This window comes from Boleophthalmus pectinirostris, unplaced genomic scaffold, assembly GCF_026225935.1.
Source record: "Boleophthalmus pectinirostris isolate CB_2022bp ecotype Guang Dong unplaced genomic scaffold, ASM2622593v1 HiC_scaffold_21, whole genome shotgun sequence".
Taxonomy (NCBI): domain Eukaryota; kingdom Metazoa; phylum Chordata; class Actinopteri; order Gobiiformes; family Gobiidae; genus Boleophthalmus; species Boleophthalmus pectinirostris.
The window spans coordinates 16,267,313-16,281,296 of NW_026571175.1; the positions used below are offsets into that span (position 1 = coordinate 16,267,313).

Here is a 13,984-nt window from a genome sequence, read left to right on the forward strand (position 1 = left end):
CTCAATAGTGTTATTTATAAATTTATGGTTTCCCTGTTTATGGTCAAGAGGAACAAGGTAACACAATCAAACGTTTTCACAGTACAATTAATGTTTATTAACAATGTCTTCATTTTCTTTTTCTTTAAATAACTACAGTACAGTACAGAATACACAGAATTGACTTACATCACCAAATATCAAAGATATTTACAAGTATACATACAATATATACATATGCACAGGAGGCTTGTACACAAGGCGTTTGTGGATCACAAATTTGGCTACAGCCTCAGTCATTTGGGAAGTTCACTGGCATAAAATACAACACACTGATAAGATAAAACAGGACATTTACATAATCTACAACTCGTTTAGGGCTTTACATAGAAATGGCACAGTGTTCATTGTGCAGTATCCCCCTCTTCGAATGGAATAAATTCTGTTTTATAAATAAACAAAAAGGGGAATAAATATGAAATCTGGCAACCCGTTATTAAAAATAACATGTTACAGATGGAGCAGTATGTATAACATATGACACTGTACATTTTCATATCAATGGATATGAATTATGCCTTTTGTCATTTTTATGACAAGGACACAAAGTATTCTGTTCCTTCACAACATATTTACAACAAAAAAGTCAACACAGGAGGCTATATCACATTCACATCTTCAACTTTCAACGTAATTTCCCTTTAGAATACCCTTCTGAACAAAAGCAGCTGTAGTGACATGCATTTAAAAAAATCTGTTTTTTTTTTAAAATTACACCTACAGCTACCTTTATTCCAATCAGCATTTTAAAACTTTCACCATTCAGCTGGAACAACCATACAGACTTTAAATACTGCAAAACTATGGCAAACAGGATTTCAAGATGAAATAAATATTTAAATACATATAATGGTAACAACTGAGGGTGGTTTTGCAGAGAAAATAGTTTCTCCAGTCTTTAGATTTTGATCTATAAATTGTCTGATGTATATACTGTATGTTATGGCCTCTAATTGTGCAAACAGAAAGCTTTTCTTTACTGTTGTAGTGGTTTCAACTTTATGGTGAGGTCTGCTGCTCCACCATCACATGACCAGTAGCAGAAAGAACATTGAGGTGGAATGAGATGGGACAGTTGACAGATTTGTAAACTCTGAAGAAACGATGTGATTTTGTAAACCACACATAAATGTGCTTTAAAATGCTGTGTCAGTGATTTGAGAGCAGCTTTTCCAGTGTCTTTAGGTACAATGTCCTTTAGTTGCAGGTAAGTATATACAGATGTCTATTGGTGTCTGCAACTGAGGAAAAAGTTTTTTTGCACAGTTTAAAGGACACAAATGCGCAACATGGTTTTAAAAATGGATGGAAACTCAAGTTCAGATTTGTAGCACCATGAATGGCAGCATTGGAAAACCTTCCTTTGCCAACACATTTCAATATTTTGTGCCATTCCTCACCCAGAAGACAATCTTTAGGAAATTCCCACAGCACTCAAAAGCAGCATGCTGGTAAATTAAGGCTTTTGAGGTGTGACTGACATAAAGGAGAGGATGAATAACATGCTATAAAATGCGTTGATTGTAGATGAACTGTTTTTTAGAAAAGGCCTCATGTGGCTGACACTCAAGTTTTGTAGACTTCAAACAGCAGCATTGTGATTGGACAAGGCAGTACCTGTCTTACTCAACAGGCCCAGGTATGTTGGTCCCAACCCAGTGCAAAATACCAGCCAACCAGCCAACTAGCCACTTAGTCCAGGGTCGGCACATTGCTACACCATATTGGCCAGTTCTGTGGAGTCTGTTTCTGAATCACTTTCACTGTCCCTGTAAAAACATCAGAAGTTTATTATTTTTTACATTCACAAGCCAGTAACATACTGTATATTTACAATCATCAATTATCCTCAATTAATACTGTAAATAGCTATGGTTCTGATACCTCTGCTCCTGCAACAGTTTGCGGTTGCCTTGCCTCCTCTCCTCATCAATCGGATAAGTGTACAGTATGCAAAGTCCAATAATAATGAGAGCAATAGGGGCAGCAGAGACCAGGAGTTTCAAGGTTAAATCCACTGCAGCCGGTTGAGAGCACCCTCTTGTCACGTAGCCAGCAAAACTAAAGAAAAAAATATGATTTGATAAGAGTGATGGTCATATGTATCAAACTTGGTAGAACTAATGCCAAAATCAAATAAAATCTTTTTTCCCAGCAGGCCACAAGAGTCAGTGCAGTAATGTCAGCTCAGTCATGTGACACAGATACAGCACACTATACAGTACTCTGCCTGAGTGTACTTAATCATGTAAAGGCCCAGAATGTTTCCTTTTGAAGCCGGATTTGCTGTCGATGAGATTTGTCTTACCCACGTTTGACTTTTTAAATCTGTCCTACTAAACTAGTTCAGATTCATGTCAACACCGAAACAGCTCTGCAGTCTAAATAAGATTTCAGTGGAATAACTTACTCTAAACTGAGAGTGGAGATGCCCAGTGAGACCCCGGATGCAAACTTGGTGAAGAAGACGTAGAACGAGTAAAAAAGCGCCTCGTGGCCAGTAGAGTCGGGATTATGCACTTGGAAATCATCTACCACATCAGGAAGCATAGACCTACAGAAAAAAGACACATAGTTATACTCTTGTACAAGTGCTCCAGGATATGAGAAAAAAATGCAGTATTCGATAACTGTGTTTTCATCAACTTAAGTCTAATGTTGGTCTTCAAATTATGAAAATTGTGCAGCCCTGTCTTGCACTTCTATTAAGATACCCTTCTATCAAACCAAAAAAATCTGATCTGATTTATAAAAAAAAAAAAAGCATGTCAGTTATATGTGGGACAGCTATTGCATTACCAATAATGTAAACAAAAATAAATGTGGAATATATGATGCAGCCCTAACAATCAGGATTCTACAAGGCAAGTTTAAGCATGAACTATAAACCTTTTTTCTTGCAATATAAGCCAATGTGCCATGACAGCTTGTTTCTTACCATGGCAAAAGGAAGGCTGCTGCCACAGACACTCCAGCAGCAAATGACACAATATAGGTGATGATCAAGTTGCTCTTCACAAGTGCCACCAGGACAAGGAAAGGAACCACAGACTGTAGAGTGCAGAAACACATTAGGACTATAATGCACAGGAGACTGTTTTCCATAAACACTTAAACACTTAGTCATTTGTCTATTATGCATTAAGATAAAGTGTTCTTACCAAGCTTCCAACATAAACTGCAGTCTTTTTCCCAAAGCGACTGAGGAACCATTGCCAGAAGGGAATGGTCAATGTTGCAGAGAGCTGTGGGCAAAAAAAGCATGAGGTCAAGCTGCTGTTTTGTTTTGTTTTACAAGTTTCAGTTATTACTTTCACTTCCTATATTTAAAAATTCCAATTTGTGTAAGCACAGTGCTTTGATATTATGTAACAATGAATGAATTGTGTTCACTATCGGCATTCTCTGGATACTTTTCCCTGCTTCCGCTAGGCTTTAACATGGCAGAGTGTGGTGATGCAGAAGCACATTGCCCAAGCACAACATTGCACATGAGACTCCATGTGGCTTCAGGCTCTTCCCAAAAGCTCTACCCAAAACAAACTTGATCTTAGTCATGTTATTGAAAAGTCCAGCGGGTTCCTGTGGCTCAACGGAGAGGGCTCATTCATATCAGTGAGTAAGCCTGGCCCCTGACCTCTCCTTGTTTGAACACGCTAAAGTATATACAAATATTTGTAAGTACCAGTATTTTTCCCATCTGCTCTGACACTTGATGTGAAAATCTTCCACTGTCATCTCTAATACTTGATGATCAGTTTGGATCTTAATGGAGAGGTCTATGGCCAATTGTCTCTCAGTAAAAACATGGGATTTGGAGCAGAGTTCAGAATTTGGAGGAAGAAATGTCCATTATTATCATTATCATTATCATTATCATTATCATTATCATTATTATTATTATTATTATTATTATTATTATTAATATTTTAAATATAAAAAACTAAACTAAACTAAATACCATTATGATGATTAATATGAAGATAAAAAAGTAATGTTTTATCATATAACCCAGAAACCAAAACCATAATAATAGATCATACAGTCCCTACATGAGTAAAAAGCTATACAAAGATCCTCTCTGTTCTGCTTAATGAACTCCTTGCTGCTCTGGGACAATGTTTCATGTTATTTGACCTTCCACTCGGTGCAAGATACATCTAAAGAGATTATATAATGCGCAGTGAAAGCCTGGCTTGTTAGCAAAGTGTCTTTTTGAAAAACTCGATCTTTGTCCCTCTAAATTAAGCAAAGGTAAGGATAAGGATCATTTACTGCCTGACATCATCCCACTTCTATAAAGGCTTAGTGTCAAAAATTAGACATTTTCAAAGAATACTTTAAATGTAGTTGACTTGGAGATTTGATCCATTCCATGATGCAAAAGATCAAAGCATGTAATCTTTTTGACTTGGGATAAAAAAGTTTTTACTCATAGCCTGCTTCAGTGGTTATGCTTCACCTGTTACAGTAGTGTGGTCCTTACTTTGATGTACAGGCTACAGCTAGTGAAATAAAGGTAGACCAAACTGTGGCCAAGTTGCACCATCTCTGCTGTTGTTAGTGGGAATGGGGTGGCATTCAAACTGACCAGCAAGAATGGGCACATATCTTTCCAAAGGGCAGTGGAGAAACAATGTATTCCAAAGGAGAACTGTGCAGCCTTCAAGCTACAGTGAATTTATGTGCAAGCTCCTTTGTCTCAGTGCCTAAATTAGTTCCCATAAACAAGTCAGTAATAGTTTCAAAAGCCAACTACTATGGAAACGTGGATCTTTTAGTAAATTCAGGGGAGCTAGTTACAGTATGTTGGGAATTGTGTGCTTACCATAATGACTAGCAGGATATTCTGGAAGTCGTTTCTGAAACCCAAAGTGTAGCTGCAGAAAAGGGCAAAGTTTCCTTCCAGGAGCTGTAAATGAAAGCATCAGGAATCAATCTCATTTTACAGTAGCAAAGACACATTTTTGGCACACATGGCACATACCAAGGAAAGGCCACACATAAGTTTAAAAAGCCCAACAGACAATCAAGGTTAATGGGAAAGCATGGCCACTTCACATAAAAGATTAAAGTATTCTTTATATGTACAGAGAGAGAGAGAGAGAAAGAAAAGTAATTGTACATTTATAAACTGCAAGACCCCAAATATAACACATCTCATATTAACAGATGTGTATTGTAAGAAGGTACCACATTATTATTTATTTATTACTGAGAGGCATTATTTTGAGAATGGGAAAGGATTTCACAATGGTGGTCAGTGTTAATGTATAAATGCAGGCTATGTCTGGATATTTGTATTACTTACCATGAAGCCCAGTGAGGTGAAGAGGAAAACCATGACCAGTTTGGCATAGGGTCCATGGCCCATCACTAGCCTGATTCCTTGAAAAAACGACATTGGCTCCGACTTTGGCCGACATGATTCTGAAAGCAAATAGAACATGGTTATAGTAATTTGTTTTGGTTCTTGGTTCAACTGTTTGAGCTTGAACTCTGTCATCTTGCCCATTACAGGGGCTAGTCACAAGACTTCCAAGGAGGCTTAACAGTAGCCTCCGTTGTCTGAGACAGGCTACAGTCATGCCACACAACACAAGCCAAGACTGAGCAGAACTTTTGGATGAAGGCTAACATGTCAGTGTAAGCTATTCATCTGCAGCTCAACAACTACAGAGTTGTTAAAAGGTTAAAAAGTTTTCAATACTTTCTTACCTTTCTGCTCTCTTACACCAAAGAAGAGAACCACAGCACAGAGGATGTAGATTAAGCAGATGACTCCAGAGGAAATCATATATGCCATTCTCTACAAAAGATAAACACAATCACAATTAGAATTTTATTGACAAAACATTTTAAGACTGATTCTTTGTGTGTGCATTCATACAGTGTGCTCAATAGAGATGCCAGGTTCTGGTGAGGATTCTGTGAGAGAGCTGTTGCTATTGTTGCCATTAGGTCCCGGGAGGCACGGTGCATTGGCCATTCCCACTATCTGACCCTGGATTGCGGTACCAAGCACAGTGCCCAAGACCTCCACGGTCATCCCTGAATAAGGACAAGAGATCAGCTTGTCAAATTGTGCCATATGACAAACTGGTAATTTGTGATAGCCACTTTGGAATATAAATGGAATTAATGGGAAAAAAAAATCATAAACAATGACACTTTTTCACATCTTTATCTTTTCATAGTATCAACAATATTTACACAGCACTGTGTCTAATCCAAATCTGAGAATGTAATTAGAGATTAGACCCAAACTGAACAGACTATTAATCAAGTCCATTTGAAAACATTGTACAATACTCACTGTATGCAGTCGCGGAGTCCCTTTCTTTTTGTTCTGAGCTGATGAACATTGTGAGGGCAGAATATGGCACATGGAAACACTACAAATAGAACAGAAAGCCATTTAAAAATAGTATTTTATGTCATGTTTCAATTTAAAACATTGCAATGTGCAATTAAGAATCCCTTTCATTAAACAAAGTTGTGCCTAATACTCTGATAGTAGAATGCACATGTGCTTTTGTCACACTCACTGTTTGGAGGGTCTGGAAGAGGCAGTAGAAGAAGAGGTACCAGATGACTTTGCCGTTCTCAAAGGGGGGCACGTACCAGATGAGGAAGTAGGCAAGTACAGCCAGAGGGGTAGAAAACAGGATCCTGTAGGAGGACAGAAAGAACAAACCCAAACATGAGTGGATGGACAACGTGAGTGCACTAGTGAGTGAACTTGTAAACAGTTGTTATGAAGAGAGGCACTGGTCATTACGTAAGGTGCACCACACACCAGTTAATGTGACTGGCTCTCATTTATACCCAGCCAATTTTCTGGACCTCATTTGTTTGTTGATGCCAAGTTTAAACGTGTAGCAACTGGAGCACAGTGTTCTGAGTGTGCACATGCACAAACAGGGTAATACCACAGCTTTCCTGGGTTTTCTAATTTTAGCAGCTTTAAATGTGAATCTTACTTCTGATACACAAAATATAAAGTAAAAATGTGCCATTTAGGAATTGACTGGTAACATTGTAAATCAAAGAAATATATTATGTAACTTAAACCTACATTTTAACATATATCTTTTAAATATCTTTTGTAAGGCCAGTTTTTCTTTTAAAAGGTGAAAGAATGCAGCATAAACCCATTACATGCACTTATAAATATTTTTCATTTGAATACAAATCCTGTATAAATCACAAATCACGAATCATCTCAACACACATTTTTCTTGTATGTAATTTCCCTCCCACGCATATTACCAGATTGCATCTGGTGATTTGTACTGTATGATGTCATTCTGTGATGGGAATCCTTTCTAAAAAAGCCACTGGTGGAAGCATGTGGTCACTTCCTCATTCTCTGTCTATTTCCTCCGATGGTCAGATTTCCTTTGGCCAATCAGATTCTTTAAAGCAATAATGGCTGGGGGGAAGGCAGGATACAGCTCATGCTATGATATCCTGTGTTCTAGATTATAGACTCGCTTAGAGAAAAAACAGGTCAAACACACATTATGGGGTATGCATCATGTATGCATGTATACAAATAAGTATAGAGTAATAAACATCACTTCAGGCTCAATTTTATGAAAAATGCTTTTGATTTATCTAGATGGACTTTTATAAAATTCAAGTGAACTACTGTGGAGTAGTGACTGATAAAAACTACCCTCAGTCTTGGTACAGTAGGTCAGCTCCTTCAGCAGTGACAGTGGGCTATAATGTCCTGATGACCCAGAGGAATCAAATTTAAAAAGTTTAAAATAAAACTGCTGACAAGTAAGTGGAGCTCATATCCAAACAGGTTCAGCAGGCCTGTCAGAGTTGTATAGATCTCTATAGACAACTGTAATATTGGGTTAGTGGCAAATGGCAATATGCAAATTTTCTTGATGTTGAAAAAAACATAGATACACAAGATATGGGACATACATAAGAGTAGAGATAGACTGATACATTGGACCAATGTGTACTTTTTAGTCTATCAGCAATCCATCTTGAATCTTTACTACATTTGTCTTCACAGCTCTCTTATCCAGTTTATAGTAAACCAAGGGTCTGTATGACTTTTACTGATATTAAATTTAAATTAGATAATAGATAATAATGGGAAAATGATTAAAACTGGCCCAACATACTGGCCAAATATCATTGGTTGACGATTGCTCTGGATTCTAACAAACTGGTATCAGCATCAGCCATGCAAAAACCCATATCGGTCAATCTCTACATAAGACTCTACTATATGCATCTTTTTACTAATTTAATGAGAAAGGATGACTAAGGATAATAATAGGATAATAATTTAGGATTTGAAATACAGCAAGCATATTTTTAATGGCCAATTGTTTTAAAGTGAGTGTTAAATATTCTTGCTGCAAACATCCATGTCAAATTAGAAAGCTTTTTCATTCCCAACAAGAATCCTCATAAGCAATATAATACAAGTTTGGGATCGTCCCAGTTTCTTATGACTCTTCTGGTCACAGGCTGCAGCAACAGTGATAGTCATTCTGCTGCTCCTCAAAACTTGAACTTGAGTAACCCCTTTAGATTCCTCAACGCCCATCTGAGTGTTCATAGCTGAGAACTAGCATTCTATTGGCTCGCTCCAGTGGTGTGTTGTGGGCTGGACCAATCAGAACTCATTGGGCCCTCCCCCATTCCCTCCACTCACACGTTTAAGATGGAGCGCCTTCTCCGGCTCATGCAACACACTCGCCTTCAAATCTTTATGTCTCGGCGTGAATGTGACCAAACATGCCTGGCATTCCTTTCTTCCACTATTGTCCCGGAAACATAATAATATGCTCCAATCTCCATCACGCCTGGATACATGCAGATTTGAACCAAGCTTGTGACCAACATTTGTCAAATCTTAACTCTGCAGCATCACTGGATTAAATTAAAGGACTGGAGAAAACTACAAACCGCGCCCTTCTGCCAAACGCTTACTTAGACTTTTGTCATGCACATTTTCACGCATGGACCACACCTGTCACTATTGGAACACCACAGTGATGGATGGAAAAACCCTCTGTTATGCATTTAATTCAACTCAAAATATCATTGCAACAAAATGTTCCTTAAAATGTTCATTTTTTCTAATTTAATAATAAAAAATCCATCTGCACCTGAGGGTATATTAAGAGATGGAGAACTCTACAGGGGCTTATTGTTCCCCACTGGATGCAAGCTTTTCTTTAGGGATTTTTATTTTAAATTAAGGATTTAAATAAGGAATAGCATTCACCAACCTGTGAGGCTCCCTGTGGTGCCAATTACAAAATGCATTCTGAGTCAAGGACATTCACCTGAGGCTACAACAGTCACCTGCAGCTTTGACTTACTCTCAAGTCAACCGGAACAGAGATGTTTTTCACACGCAAACAATTCTTGTGAATATGTATTACTTTGTTTAAGTGTTGCTCTAATGTTGACAAGAGATTGGCAAATCAAAAGGGACACCTTGCCGCACACTTATATCATACTCAGTGTAGATATGTCAACATTATTTGTCATAGCCACAATCAAAGGACTAAAATTAATAAAACATGAACTAATGATGATGTATACATTTTTGAGTTAAGAAAAGCATGGAGAGAATGTCATTTAGAAAAGGGGTCATTCACTGTTGTGCCCTACCAGATCAGAGACCTCCAAAGCCTTTTCGATTGCCTCAAAAGCAGTGCCAGTAAGGAAGGCAATGCAGCAAAAACTTCAATGTATTAATTATGTAGCGATTATGTAACGGATTAATAATAAAAACGTGACAATTCAGTTAAAGAACATAAAGATCTGAAAGGAGCCGGGCCAGTTGCCAAGTCTGCATGCCAGTTCACAGGCACAAGTTATATTTATCAGTGCCCTGCCAAAGGCCATGTTGTGTGAAATGTGATGACACTCCTGGCTTTAATACTTTGTTTGTATTCAGTACAGAGGGAAAAGAGTTGTTTTGTTACAGGGAAATAATCGAACACAGACTTTTGTGTGCAGAAGCTAAATGGTCAATGGAGTTATGGCACCAATTGCATCAGACTGACCCTGAATACACCCCCAGTGATGTCAGCACAAGGCTCCGCCCCAAACACTGACACATGTCCCCTGTTTGGCACTTAATACCCCTATCCTCGTGATGAGTCACCACAGCTGAGCAATGCATAAGAAAATGTGACAGTGACAATTACAATCACAGGAATTTCATTACTGATAAAGCAAGGCGTAGGAAAAGGTCTTCCTTTTAGTTTTACACGGACAATGAATGTTTTATTAAATGTCAAATGACTTACCATGGCAGCATGCGTCCAAAACGAGTCCATGGGCTTCTAGAGACCAGAAATCCCACTGTGGGGTCAGTTATTGCATCCCAAGCTCTTCCCACAAATAGAATGATAGATGCATAGAAGGGGTCCAACTTTATAAAAAGAAAATACAGAATGTTAGAAGCCAGATCTATTAAACACAAAAATGCCACTCATAGAAACAAAGGTGAATAAAAACATTACACTATTGTTTACAGTAATTAGATTTAATCCACTGACAGAATGGCCATTTCAGTCTGAAAAGGCACTTGGCCACTCCTGCCCTGATTTCTTCGTATTGTGTGAAGGAGGCACGCCTGAATGGACGCCAAGCCTGATGAATTCATCTGACTGTACAATCTGCACCATGCTGTGTCACTTTATAGCGACTTAATCAGGAATCAAAGAAACTGGACAAAGCTGAACCCTCGGAAGCACATGGCTTACAAACTTTTCATGGTCATGACCATGGGCTTAAAGTCAAATCCAATTAAAGTGAGTCCTCCTACTAAGAAGCAGCCCAGTATAGTAGCTAATTTTCCACTTCTTTTTTTTTTACCCCTTTTTGGGGTAGTATGCTGGTGGTCTCCAACACTCACAATGCAGGGCCACAAGGGAGTACAGCAAAAGAGCAAAGGTGATGTACAACAAGTTCCTGCTGCTGCCCATGTTTGGGGTAGGGCACCCTATAATTAGGCTGTGAGTAACAGTGAATGAATGTGTGACAAATGATTATGGAGGATAATATCAGCCCATTCACCTGAGCCACGTCCAGGAGATAGATCTGCAGAAAGAAGCCCAGGGCACATCCTGTGATCTGGTAGGGCGCACCTCCAACTGCATAGCACAACTTGTTGCAGATGGATAGTCTATTCCTGTCACGCTGAAGAGAAATAATAGACAGCATTACTTTGGACATCCAAATACACACATAATATACACAATATTCAACAGTTATAACTTTTTCTGCTGAGGTGGCTGCAAGCCTCTGAAGGTTTTTTGCATGACTGAGGCTTGTAATTAGATGAGGCTTATTTCTGCATAGTCAACAGCACTTTTTTAACTGGGTGTCTAAAGCCACCTTGAGATAAATTTAAACACATTTAAAATAACTTTCTCCATTTCTCCCCACCTAATCTTCCACATCACGCTTTTCAAGTCAGCAGCTAGATTAAAGATAAAGTCCATTTTAGTGGCCTAAAGAAAGTGGCACATATGATACACATTTCATGCAAAAAGTCACAATGCCATAAGAGCCATTGGGAAAGTTTAGACAAACCCTCTTGCTTATCTCTTCAGTGTCATAATATCCCTTCCTGCTCGGCACTACACACCTCCAACACAAATGCCTTTTGACTTGAGCCTGGGCATGGCAGCACCATGGTGTCATACTCACTGAAAGGCCAGGGCAACCATGGTCTTTGGCTGACTCCACTGCTGTTGGATAGCTGCCTTTCTGACCAGCACTAAATAAACCACCCTTGTTCCCGATCAATCAATTTTTTGTATTAAACAGCAGCCTAATTTGCTTTAGATTGCAACACCAGAAGAGTGTAATTGTAAACTAGCTAACCCAGTATTTCTGAAAAGTATTTCTGCCATAACTTAAGGCAGTTTCCACATTTTCTCCTGATACACCCTGTACATATGCATACCATTACAGAGGGTGTATAACAGAGCATAAACCAGTCTCTGTCTTTTTGACGGACCCAACCTACTCTTTGTTTAGGTGACAAAACAGCTCTGTGGTTGAAATAAGACACCAGTACCAACAAACAGAACAAGAATTATTCAAATGACTGGCCCATACAATAGTTCCATAATGATGCATGTGCTACCTGGTGATTTAGATTAAAGGCTTACATCTCCATGGTACGCTGTGTGAAGGTGATGTTCCTAAATAAACTTGACACTGACTGGCAACAGTTTACAGTTTAAGATTACAGGGGTATTTATCGCATTGTGCCAACAAAAATCTGTATACACTCACATCATGGAGACCTGCCTCCCTTGTGGTGATCAAAATCAGCTCCCCATTACATAAATACTTTATTATTAGGTCTAGATGAAATTAAGATATGGTATTAATAGGTTACTGTTAGAGCTTATATTAAGGTTAGGCAAGCAGTATCTATGGTTAAGATTAGGATCAGATCCATCTTGAAAAACTATTAAAAGTTAAATTGATTTTTTCACTTCACACAGAGATTGAGAGAACATACTGTGACTTTCTCTATAGGGAGTCTAATACTACAGACTGACTGCACCGGCGTCTCCTTGCGCAAGCCATAGGAACATATAGGTATGTGTGAGAATGTCCCAGGCTTCACACAGGTTCTATTTACGTATGCATTTCATATGTGTGTGTTTAGGCATAAACCCAGCTGTGTGCCCGTGCAAATATGAAACACTTGCACTGTCGCACATGTGTGAGACAGAGGCTGCTCTATCAGGGCTACCAGTGCTGATATGCTGTGCACTGATAAAGCGCATCCGATACACATTGCCTTTTCTAGTCTCACTCAAGAGCACGCGTTTGTTATGTTGACTCTATTATAACAACCGTAAAAGATGAATAAGATGCTGACGTGGGTTGAAGTCACAGACGTACACTCTTTAGCTGGAATGTCTCATCCCGCATCCACCGGCTTTTCCTCCAAGCTGGGACACGTCGCCTTCCCGGTGGGTGTAGCTGATTGCTGCATTCGCGTTCGCCGGAAATATGGGTGTCTACGCATTTTAATAGGAAAAAAAATCCATCTTCCCTACCAAACCAAATACAAGTAATTTCTGAACACTTTCTTTAATAGAGAGCAGTGAGTGATTTTTAAACGCTTACTTGATGTGACGCGCCTGAAAGGAAGTCACAGATGCCACATGAGAGACGCCCACCCATTTTGCGACAGTTCATTTTAAAATTTGTCCATTGTGACTTGGCGGCGGCAACAGACTTAGCCAACGTGTCCAATTTTATTACAGGTTTACCTGATAAGATCTGCAAATCTACTCGCGACATGGGAGAGGAGATGGTGTGGAGCAACTGATTTAAATAAAAAGATTATATTCTATGTGAAAATCGAAATGATGGCTACGTATTGTATATATGTAAAGTGTACTACGACTACTGCGGATTAAATGTCCATTCATCGAGCCTTTCCCAATAAAGCCAGTCCTGAAGAAGGCGCGTTCATCCTCATGACTCACTTCTCACAAATGTCACTTTACCGGCGTCGTGCTTCATTCATTCAGCGGCTACATACAGGTATATATAAACGAAACTGACCCATTTCCCCTCACGTTTAAAGCAGATCACGTCTGATCAATAACATTTTAAATTAATAAAACGTACTTACCTTCCTTGCCAACTGAATGCCATCTGAACTGGGTTTATTCAACAAACTGGCGTTGGAGTATTGTTCGCCTCCTTCTCCTTTGGCCATATCACGTCTGAGGCTTGAACTTGATACAAAAATCAATTTAAACAAATACGAGTTAGATAAACTATTGCTTTGATGAAAACGTCCTAAGTGAATCGCGGTAGTCTCCTATCTGTGTGAAAACTGAAACGATGCGGAGGCAAAAAGGGTTATAGTAATTTTAGAGATGCCCGCCCCTTTTTCCAACGTGCATTC

General features: G+C 38.9%; 1 protein-coding gene across 1 annotated transcript; it reads right to left on the reverse strand.

Annotated features, from left to right (window-relative positions):
- Positions 1-73: 73 nt before the first annotated feature.
- mfsd2ab (MFSD2 lysolipid transporter A, lysophospholipid b) lies at positions 74-13,941 on the reverse strand. The gene is made up of 14 exons (XM_020932509.2): positions 13,706-13,941; positions 11,113-11,235; positions 10,341-10,465; positions 6,588-6,711; positions 6,356-6,434; positions 5,930-6,090; positions 5,758-5,848; positions 5,351-5,469; positions 4,868-4,951; positions 3,201-3,284; positions 2,978-3,090; positions 2,450-2,593; positions 1,924-2,100; positions 74-1,808 (listed from the first exon to the last, which is right to left on the reverse strand). Exons 1-14 carry the CDS (start codon positions 13,790-13,792, stop codon positions 1,754-1,756), a joined length of 1,566 nt encoding a protein of 521 aa, XP_020788168.1. The 5' UTR covers positions 13,793-13,941; the 3' UTR covers positions 74-1,753.
- Positions 13,942-13,984: the final 43 nt, after the last annotated feature.

Bases quoted from the DNA above. Each gene is read 5' to 3' on its own strand.
- mfsd2ab (XM_020932509.2), bottom strand. From the start codon at position 13,792: ATGGCCAAAGGAGAAGGAGGCGAACAATACTCCAACGCCAGTTTGTTG. The intron at 11,236-13,705 runs GTAAGTACGTTT...ATTTCTCTTCAG, and splicing joins GCATTCAGTTGGCAAGGAAG to CGTGACAGGAATAGACTATC. The intron at 5,470-5,757 runs GTAAGAAAGTAT...ATTTGCTTTCAG, and splicing joins TGGTGTAAGAGAGCAGAAAG to AATCATGTCGGCCAAAGTCG.